Raw genomic sequence first — 10,759 nt, 5'->3', positions numbered from 1 at the left:
ACCGTTTATGTGAAGTATCTAAAGTAACCGAACTCATAGAAGCAAAGAATAGAATGGTGGTTGCCGGGGGCTGGGGGAGGGGAAAAAGGGGAATAGTTATTCAGTGGCTATAAAGTAGCTATGCAAGATGGAAAAGTTCTAGATTTCTGCTGTACAATATTATGCCGATGGTTAACAATACTGTATTGTACACTTAAAATTTTGCTAAAAGGATAAATGTTCCCACTGTGATAAAAGAGAACAAAAAAGGAGGAATGCAGCTGGGTCCCCTCACTTCACACTGCCATCCTCTAGAGCGAGTGCCACGTGAGCTTTTCGTGCTTTGGCTTTGCCAACCCCAGATCCAGCAGACTGACCCCCCTGCTTAGGGACGGCCTGGTTCTAAGGGCCACAGCTTCGGGGCTCTCAGGTTACCTGCCTGGCCTCTCATAATGAGCAGATGGGCATCTACGGTGTACATGTGGCCCAACCATATTGGACCACTTTTCTCTGCTACCCCTCCCCCAGGCTCAGGGCAATCACAGGCCCGGATGCCAAGCCTGGTTTGGGGAGATTTTCTCCAGCAGGCCTCATGCACTCCTGCCTGCCCCCCACCTCTTCCCGGTCCTGGCAGCTGCATGGAGACCTCTAGACCCACTAAGTGACGGGGCTATAGGGGCCAGGGGCCCAGCTCCAATCTGCCTCTGGAAACAATTTCTTGCTCTATTTTGGGAGTCTGTGAAATTTTCTCTCCTGTCTTCCTGCTGCCTTTCTCTGCGGCTGTCCCTGGGGTTCTGCTTTCCCTCTTGCCCCAGCCTGCTTGTCGTGTGTGTGTGTGTGTGTGTGTGTGTGTGTGTGTGTGTGTGTAAGAACAGCAGAGGGCTGTGTTAATACCTCCATCACTCTCTTCTCGACTTCCATCTGTCTGACTTCTGTTCCTACGTGGGGACAGCCCAGGTCTGCCAGGAGTCCAGATGGCACTGCCTGATTGCCCACCCCGGCCTACGCACTGCCTCAGATCCCTGAAAGACCCAGAGGTGGCTCAGCTGTGGTCCCGTCTGCTGTAGGCATGAGAGGTGGAGACTAAAACCAACATCCTGCCAGGGAGTGGTCAAGGCTCGGTAGAGGCGTGGGGGGCACTGAGGGATTCAGGGCAGACATTGCTTCCATTTGGGGAACTCAGAGGAGGGCATAACTTAAAGCCTGTGTCCCTGAGTTTGCTCCATTGTAAAACACGAGGAGCGCCCCCACATCCCAGCACAGTCCCTCACAGGGTTGTAGTGAGGACTAAATGAAGGTGTCAGGTTCTGAAACGGCGCCTATGAGGGGGTCATCATCATATAGCCTCCATTTTACAGGTGTACTCGTATTGGCTCATAGTCACACAGCTGATGGCTAGCTAGCACCAAGGACTGGTGGCTTGCAGAGCCTGCCTCCCCCTCCTCCTTGTCAAGCTAAATCTGTCTTTGATGCGCCCTCCATCATAAGCATGGCTGTCTGACATCCTGCCTGGTTGTGCACAGCTCCACGTGAGCTCCTCGAAGGCAGGGACTTGTCAGGCTCTCCCGGGTGGGGCAGGATGACCTACCCCCAAAAGACCCGTGCTGCTGGTGTGCTTGCTTGTCCCAGAGGGCCAGCAAGTCTTTGCTTCCTTGCTGCAGGACTTTTGGGTCACAGGACCAAGAGCTCACATCACCATCCCACCAGAGGTCCCCTCCCGGCTTTGGTGTTATGGACGCCTGAGTTCATGCTGGGCCAGATCATCCCTCAGGCTGTGGATAGAGAAAGAGGGGTGGTCAAATCGGAGGGGCAAACAGGACCGAGTGCCTTCAACCCAGAAGGGAGGAGGTGGGGTGCACTGGGCCAGACACCAGCACTGCACTCCCTCTCAGAGGGCTCAGGGTGACTCAGGAATACGTGGGAATGGCCGATCACTCAAGCTGAAACAAACTGCTAGATAAAATGCCTTCCTTCAAAAACAATACCTTCACAACAATAAAACTGAAAATTCTGTATACAGATACCGTTGGTTTTTTTTCTTTTTAAAGATTTTATTGGGGAAGGGGAACAGGACTTTATTGGGGAACAGTGTGTACTTCCAGGACATTTTCCCAAGTCAAGTTGTTGTCCGTTCAGTCTTAGTTGTGGAGGGCGCAGCTCAGCTCCAGGTCCAGTTGCTGTTGTTAGTTGCAGGGGTGCTGCCCACCATCCTTTGCGGGAGTTGAACCGGCAACCTTATGATTGAGAGGATGCGCTCCAACCAACTGAGCCATCTGGGAGCTCAGCAGTAGCTCAGCTCAAGGTGCCGTGTTCAATCTTAGTTGCAGGGGGCGGAGCCCACCATCCCTGTGGGACTCAAGGAGTTGAACTGGCAACCTTGTGGTTGAGAGCCCACTGGCCCATGTGGGAATCGAACCGGCAGCCTTTGGAGTTAGGAGCACGGAGCTCCAACCACCTGAGTCACAGGGCTGGCCCCAGATACAGTTTTGAATGACTGAAAATCAGAAAGATAGCAAAAATGACTGAATTTAATTATCATTGCATGTGTCGGGGTGTCTGTTCATGGGCCAATAATGTTTACATGAAAAATAAACTACACACATCTATAAGTCACAAATCTTTATATATTTTCTGGAACATTTGTGTTTGTTTTCATTTCAGCAAAATCACTGACGTTGTCATTGTAATAATGATCTTCATATAAATTGGCTCTATTGACAAAAAGAATCTAAAGAATGAGTCATACCCCGGGGCTGGGTTTTAACTGAGTTCCTAGCACCAGGCTTAGGGAACCTGCACAACTCCCTTCACTCTTCTCAGCTGCCTTCCGGACCCATCACATGCTTCATTTACTCTACACGCTGTTGGCTGCTAGGAACTTTTTTAAAATTGAATTTGTTGTCAACATGCAAAAATGGAAACATTTTCACATAAAAACCTGGCTTTTTAGTTTCTCTTAAAACTTGAAATACCAGCAACCCTGGGACATCTTTCTGCAAGGCAATGTCCAACCGAGGTTGGCAGGAGCTTAGGCAGAGGCTCCCCCATAACCAATCATCCTTTCTACTAAAGTAAGTACCCCCAATTTGGGGGTAGGCACATGGTCACCCAAGAGAAACGACATTTCTCTTCCTCTCTTGCAGGTTGGCACACCATGTGACTAGGTTCTGGCCAATAGGATATGAGTTGAAAAGACATGTACAATTCAAGTGTTGTACCTTTAAAAGGAGTAGGTTTGCCCTTCCTTTTCCCTTGCCCCCATCCTGTTGGCTGGAGTGGGGCCTTTAGATGAGGCCCCACTCTCCAGTTTACCGCAGTCCCCACCATTCCTTATGCTTCCCCAATACCAAAGTCCGCCGACTTCTGCTACTGGACTTGTGCTGTTGTTTTTCCCCTAATCCTGGCTGACTGCCCACCTGGCCCGTAGGCATTTGAGTTGGGGTTCCCTGTGGTCAACTCTCAAAACCAAAAGTTAAAACACATCATGTTCCAGTACTTTGGGGCTGCTCACCCCTCTTTTTCAGGGGATACTCTGTGACTCCAAGACTCCCCCTTCTTTGGAAGCTAACTTTCCTGACACATTGGGGCTTGTGGACATCGTCTCTCTTAAGAAGAGGAAAACAAACCAGGAAGTTTTATCTCTGGCAGTAAATGTAAAATGAATTTAGATGGGATCACCCGTTAACATGCCCCTTGTCTAGCGTTCAGCATGACCTTTGTGTCTGCCTGCCATGTGTGTGACTGTTTCAGGTGGGCATTTAGAGAGAGTTGAGGGCAAGATTTGGTCTCGGGAGTGTCTGGATCCAAAGCCTGTGTGACTCCCTTCTGTGCCGGTGAAGACGCAGGGACAGGAGCCAGCGGACAGCGTCCCAATTACAGTGACTGACAGGGACCACAGGCCACAGACAGTTACAAGCCCCCATGAGATGCCTAGAATGGGCGAATAGCCTTCACTGAGGACATTTCTTTTCTCTCAGGATGCTCATTAATAGGTGACCCTAAAGCAAGGTTTGTCTACGGTCTTCGAAAAGATATTGCCCAAATCGCGCTCCACCTCACGAATGCACTGAGGGGCCAGCACTACTCTCACGGCTGAACACACCAACTCAAACCCTCCTTGGGGCCTGGAGATAGGAGAATTTCGTACCAGCCACTCCGACTGTGGTGACCCAACCAGCAGCCTCAGCTGGACTTCAGGCCCAGCACTACTGAATCGCAACCTGCCTTTTCACCAGATGCCAGCGGATTTGTACACACAAACAAGTCTGAGAATCACCGGTATAGCAAAATGGATGCGGAGGAAAAGAGTCTAGGCTTTGAAATAAAACACACCTGAATCCCAGCTATGTTACTTACTGAGTGACCTTTCACATGTGTTGTAAGCTCTGAGCCTCAGCCGTGACAAGGGAGAAATAATGTTAGGTGGAACCATATGAAGTTGCCCTTTTTTGTGGGTAAAAAAAAGAAGGCCAAACATAATCAATTTCATATGGTTCAACGTAATACTTACCATGTTGGGTTGTTTTGGGAATTAATTTTGAAATGAGATAAAATATATAAAGCACCTAGATGTTCACTCCACAGCACAACCTTGGTTCCCCCCTTACTACCCTCAGCCCATAGGCCCCCATGAGAATCACACACAAAAAACAGGGTATATGTGATATCTGAAACCTAATTCTGCCACCGAAGCGCCTGGCACATGGCTCAGTGGTTATTTCATGGCTGCATAAAGCTTGTACAAGAGGAGCTGCCATCATCACCGCTTCAAAATATTTCCCATTTAATTTCTAGATGAAGAAACGTAATCCTGGGTAGCCCGAGGATGTCTTCAGGGCCACACAATGCTGACTCAGTCCCCAGAGTAGGGCACCCAGAGTGGTCCCCTACTTTGTTCTTTTGGGGTTGCCCAGCATGTCTGAGGGAGCATTACCCCAGCGGGTTTACAATCTTCCCCAGGAAAAGCATGCTTCCTGTTTCGGTGTGGAAAGTCATCACCAGGAAGGGCCGATTGAACTCAGTGCTGGGACGGGGTGTGGGGTTAAGTTCGGGGTGAGGCCTGGGAGTGAGCTGGATGCTGGTGGCAGCAGCAGCCTCTGAGCCCTCCTCATCCAGAGTCATTGCAGCCATGTGAGTGATCTGCAAGGAAAATTCTAGAATCATTAATTGACTGCATAGAAGGGACCAACTAGGTCTTAATTTTGTACCATTTTTTTTTTCTGTTCCTTTACCTAATTCTATACTTAACCATCTCTTCACTTACCCGGTCACCCATCCTTCTATTTACACTTTGGATTGTGGGACTTAACCACCATCCGGTATGTCACACATCTATTTGTTTCTTTATTGCTGTGCTTTCCCATCCAATGCGCTAGATTATAACGCGTTCTATTCACTTCTGTCCTTGAACTGAAGCTATGTCTGGGACCTAGTAAGCCCTCACTCTACCATCACATCGCTTTTATTACCACTGCTGTCTGTGGAAAATCATTTAACCTGAGGTCAGAGGATCTGGTTCTACACGTTCCTGGGTGACGTGATCTTGGACAGGTGGTTTCCCTTCTCAGGTGGGGCCCAGGGCCCCCAATTACCCAATGAAGCAAGAGAGGCTCAGCAAGGTGGTGTGGCCTGCCTAGGTCACACAGCTAGGACGGGACAAGGTGAGTTCAGACTCCAATCTGTTTGACCTCAAAGCCCACACTCCCTCATCCACCCTCCACTGTCCCTTCTAGGATGTCTGTGAAACTGGAGGCCACAGGGACCCAGTGCTTTTGGAGAAAAACAATGCAGGCCTTCGGTGTCAAATGATCTGACTTGGCTTCAGGGCTGGCTCGATACTAACAGTCATCACCTAGGGTGATTTCCTTAGCCTCTCCAAACCTCAGTTTCTTCATCTAGGAAATGGGGATGACAGCACTTACCTCATCAGTGTACTGCAAGGTGCTATCATGGTGCCTGGCATACAGTGGTGCTCAGTGAATGTCCAACGAGTGTGGGACGGGCGGTAAGGCTGATGTCCCTGTGAGCTACGAGCTCTACTCCTCCCCGTGCTCCCCAATTTGCTGTCAGCCCTCATTTTCCCCTTCTGTGACATTTCCCTCCATTCTCTGTACCTAGAGCCTAGTCTGACTTGTGTCCCTCCAAAGATCTTACCAGAGCACAAATACGATCATGCTTTAAAGCCCTGAGTCCGTCCCATTTCACCTTACGATGCAGTCCCAAGTCATCAGAATGGCTTCCAGGGTCCTCCAGGGCCTCTGCTCCACCCAAATGAGGGTCGCTTATTTCCCTGAGACACCAGCCTCTCCTCCCCAGGCTGTCCCCATGTCCCCTCTCAGCCCCTTCTTTACACAGCTTGTCCTTCAGGCCCGAGATCAGGAATGACCTTCCCGGAGCTTTCTCTGCTCTTCCAACCTTGATGGGGGGAGCATCTGTCACCACTTTCCCTTTCCTTATCTGTCATCCAAGGGCAGGAATGGGGACTTGTTCCCCTGGGACCCCCAGTGCCTTGTGGTAGTAGGTGTGTAATAATGTGGAAGAAATGCAGAGAAGCAAATAGTAGCTTGCAAAGTTATAGAAGATGGCACCGCCCGTCTTTAAGGAGATACTGGACATCTCCTTCCAGTAATTGCCAAGAGACACTGAGACTCCACCACCACCCCGAAACCTGATTGCCAACTTACCTTAGAGATGTTCAGTCCCAGCTGCCCAGGGAGATCTCCCCACACAATCACTCGTGGGAGGACCAGCTCCAGCCTGGAGGTGCTGGAAATGGAAAATTTGGGGAAATGGAAATCGAGTTCTCTGTGGAGAGACAGAATTGGTTTGCTGTTGAGACCCCGAAAGGGCCCCTGCATTCCACATGGGCCTCTGCAGGCTCCAGCCTCCACCCTCTAGCCAGCCCCAGGCCTGCAGCCTTCTCACCCTCTTTCCTGCCTCTGGTATCTTTGCTCCTCCAGGCCCTCCTCTCCAAGGGGGAGACAGGTTTCTAAAACGCACGCTGTCCTCCATTCAACATCTATCCTGAGCTACTTTGCCTCCCTCACTGTTTAAGGGCTGGAGCTCCAGTCTGTCGGGGCCATGCAGGTGGGCAGGAAAGCTGCGACTAAAAGCAGCCTCTAGTCTCCTGGTCCAGTGTGCTGGCCTGGGCCCCACCCTGAAACCTTCAGGGAGGCCCTGGGGTGACAGTTCCTCATGGGTGACAGTACCCTGGGGGTGACCTGAGCATGCCAATGCCCTGGGAGATGATGCCACGGGGGTGACAGTGCCCTGGCAGGTGACAGTGTGTTGGGGGTGACCATCCTTGAGGGGGCTGAGTGGTGACGGAGCGAGGAGATGGGGTCCGCCTCCCCAGGACGCTGCCGTGAGCAATCTACCTGGTCCTGAGCAAGCTGTCCCACTTGATCAGTGTTTCGGGCAGCAGGGCGTCTTCCAGCTGCGCCAGCTTGCCCCGGTTGGGGAAGACGAAGAAGGTGGTGGCGTTCCCGGCGTGGCCCATCTGCAGCACCGTGCACTGCAGCTCGGGGTCGTGCAGGAAGCGGTGCCGGGCCTTCTGCTTCATCATGGGCACCTGCACGGCCCTGTGCTCACCCACAAAGAACTCCTTCGGGCTGGTGGCGCCCGGGTCAAAGGGTTGCGCCCACCCAGCTGAAGGGGAGAGAAATCCCGCTATCACCCTTGGAAAGAACGGAGAATGGGCTCAGGCGGCCTGTGGGCATGGGGAGTCTGCCCTCCGGAAGCCAAGCCCAGCTCCATAACTCTCCTTCCTTTATTACCTGTGCGACCCTGGGGGCTGAGCCTCTGACCGCCCTGAGCTTTTGTCTCCTCGTTGTAAAGTCGGGTTGAATTGTATCACAACAACATGACAGTGTTATGATAGTATCAATACTATTTCACTCACTGGTCTCAACCTCTGCCAGGGTGATTAATTCTAAAAACAAAATGTATGACTATGGTACAAACTACTCTGAATGCTGGTGTGGATCTGAGGGCAAGGCAGTGACTGGCTTTGACATCTAGGGCAAGTTAGCTAACATTGTGCCTCAGTTTTCCCATCTCTCAAGTGGACATAATAATATCCACCTTAATGAGTTGTGAAGAGAATTCAAAAAAATTAAATACGCACAGTGACTGGCATGATAATAGGGACTTTGTATTTAGAGAGAGAGAGTGTGTGTGTGCAAACACGCTTACATAAAACATATGATAAATCTTCACAGACATATATTTGAATTATGCCTTACTGGCTCAAGAAAACAGCTTTTCTTTTTTTAAATAAAATTTGTCTTCTCATCTGTAAAATGGGAACATTACTCTTGGCTTTATTTTCTTTATATAGGTGAGACGGTCAAATGAGGGAATGAGTGTGATGCCCCTCGAGACTGGGAAAGCACTGTACAAATGTGAGGACTGGAGCTACCTGCTGAGATGCCTTGGGGGTGACAGTGCCCTGGGGGATTAGAGGTCCCTACAGGTGACAATGTCCTAGGGGTGGCAGTTCCCTGGAGTGACAGTGCCCTGGGGTTGACAGTGCCTTGGGGATGGTAGTGCCCCCTGGGGGTGAGTGGCCCTGGGGGATTGACAGTATCCTGAGGATGACAATGCCCTGGGAGTGAGAATGCCACGGAGGTGACTGTGCTAAAGAGTGGCAAACACCTTATTGGCTCTTTTGGAAAAACAAAAGATCTCCTGCCTTGGGGTCTTCCTGCTCTAATCCCTGCCTTCTGGGACCTGTGAGAAGAAGGGACTCATGCACCTAGATTCAGTGTTGCTTACAGGGTTATTCAAAGTGGAGATGATAGCTGTCCTGCAGCAGAATCATCTGCCGGGGGGCGGAGGGAAGGACACATAGCTTCCTTAAATGCAGGGTCTTGGGTCCCTGACTTGCCTATCCCATAAATCAGAATCTCCTGGGGATAAGTGCAAGATACTTGCATTTTAAACAAGCCCTCCAGGGAGTACTGAAGTTGGAAAAAGCTTTCTTTGAAAAAATTCAACAGGAAGCATTAAAATGGAACAGGTAATGTGTTCCCCATCACTTGAGGTATTCAAGCAGACATATCAGTGGGCAGACCCCGAGATGTAAGAGTACCTCTTATACCTAAGTCAGCAGAGGAGGCTTCCCAGATGCTGTGGGCAGCAGGTCTGCACTGTGATTGGAACCCCAGTTCCCAGAAGGTGATTCCACATTGGATATAGTCTTTCTTACCTCTGAGGAGCATGTGACTCACCAGGACTGCTGCAGCTTCATTCCTCAGCTCCTCCACCCATGCCCCAAGTTTCCCCTGAGTCTGCTTCTCTATATACTCGTGGATGCACTTCTGGGCCCCCACTGGGTCCAGGCTGTTGAACCAGCGCTGGCCCACAGTCAGGAGGAGCCAGGGTTCCTGCACAGGGAGCCTGAGCAGCAGATCTTGGAAACCCTCCTGGATCTCAGCCTCGGACACCATGGTGAGGTTGAACCCCAGGCCTTCCAGGAGTTGGGCTCTGCTGGCTGCTGGGGCTTCAAAGAGGAGCATAGCCAAGGCCAAGGAGATGCTCGCTGGGGAGAATAGAATGTTCTCTCCGGGGGCCTCCAAAGCCAACTGTCTGTAGAGGTTGAAGGCAAAGTCGATGTTGCTCACGGAAAGTTTGTGGCAGGGCAGGGCAGGCCTGGCAGGGCTGTCCAGGGGGTTGGGGTCGATGGGATCAGAATCTTCTTGGTTAACCAGGCCCAGACAATGAATCACAGCCATGAGTGCAGGGACCAGCAGCCACCACCGTGAGGCCTCCATCCCCTGGTGTTCTGGGTCTGGAAACAAGGGCACGGCAGAAACAACAACAGTAACAATGACCGATAGTAATCGATGATATTCATGGAGCATGTGCTGTGCGCCAGGCACTGTGCAAATGCTCCCCAGGCATGTCCCCTTTCCACCCTCACCACAGCCCAGTGGGGGGAGGCACTGTTTTTACATTCCCATTTGACAGGTAAGAGAACAGAGGCTTGGAAAGGTTAAGTAACTTGCCCAAGGTCAAGCAGCTGGCAGGTGGTGGAGTCATGACTTGAACCCAAAGCCTGGGCAGGAGGTGGATTCATGGTGAGATGAGAGGAACACCCAAGCAGACATATACACTGTACCCCTGCTGGGAGGTCCCTGGTCCCACGGTGTATGTGGGGGCTCTGCTTTCCCCCAGGGACAGTGATTCTGGGTTCTGGAGGTGGCACAGCTCTCCAGTCAGCTGAGTCTTTTCCACCTGCTTCTGTGGCTTGGGAGGGGCCCCTCTGCCCTCTGAGGGGGGGGGGCTCCATTGTGTCCCCTCCTTTCCATCCCTGCTACTTCCTGCTCACACATACAGAATTGGTCTCATCTGACAAACTCAGAGCCTCTCCTCCAGCTGACCTTTCTTCACATCCTGCCTCCACCGTATTCCAGGCCATGACCTTGAACATGCGCTTAGCCCCTCTGAGCCTGTTTCTCATCCCTGCATTTGGACTTGCAGATGGCTCCTGAGGAGGAAAGGTGCAAGAAGCACCTCCTGGTGCTAGGAGGAGTCCTGGCAACCTGGGCCCAGCTCAGCCTCTGCCACTACATAGGAGCCTAGCAATCCTATCAAGTCACTTTACCTCTTGGGGACTCCGCTTCCTTTCTGTGGCTTGGTGCGATGAACCCCCGTGTCACAGGGTTGTAGAAATTCAAAGTGATTTTGCACCAAGCTGACCCTGCCCAGGGCCTGGCATAGGACAAGCCTCCAGGAAACAGCAGATATTATTACCCGGGCAAACTTGACACCTTCCCTC

The 10,759-nt window shown here is 51.3% G+C and overlaps 1 protein-coding gene across 1 annotated transcript; it reads right to left on the bottom strand.

The window, feature by feature from the left end:
* Nucleotides 1-4,908: 4,908 nt before the first annotated feature.
* On the bottom strand, nucleotides 4,909-9,752 carry LOC308497924 (putative serpin A13; the record flags this gene model as incomplete). Its single annotated transcript, XM_081048994.1, has 4 exons — nucleotides 4,909-5,118; nucleotides 6,663-6,744; nucleotides 7,356-7,626; nucleotides 9,188-9,752. 4 exons carry the CDS (start codon nucleotides 9,750-9,752, stop codon nucleotides 4,909-4,911), a joined length of 1,128 nt encoding a protein of 375 aa, XP_080905120.1.
* Nucleotides 9,753-10,759: the final 1,007 nt, after the last annotated feature.

Source organism: Rhinolophus hipposideros, assembly GCF_964194185.1.
Source record: "Rhinolophus hipposideros genome assembly, chromosome: 5".
NCBI lineage: Eukaryota > Metazoa > Chordata > Mammalia > Chiroptera > Rhinolophidae > Rhinolophus > Rhinolophus hipposideros.
Note: the sequence above shows the minus strand (reverse complement) of the source record. Positions and strands in the feature narration are given on the sequence as shown.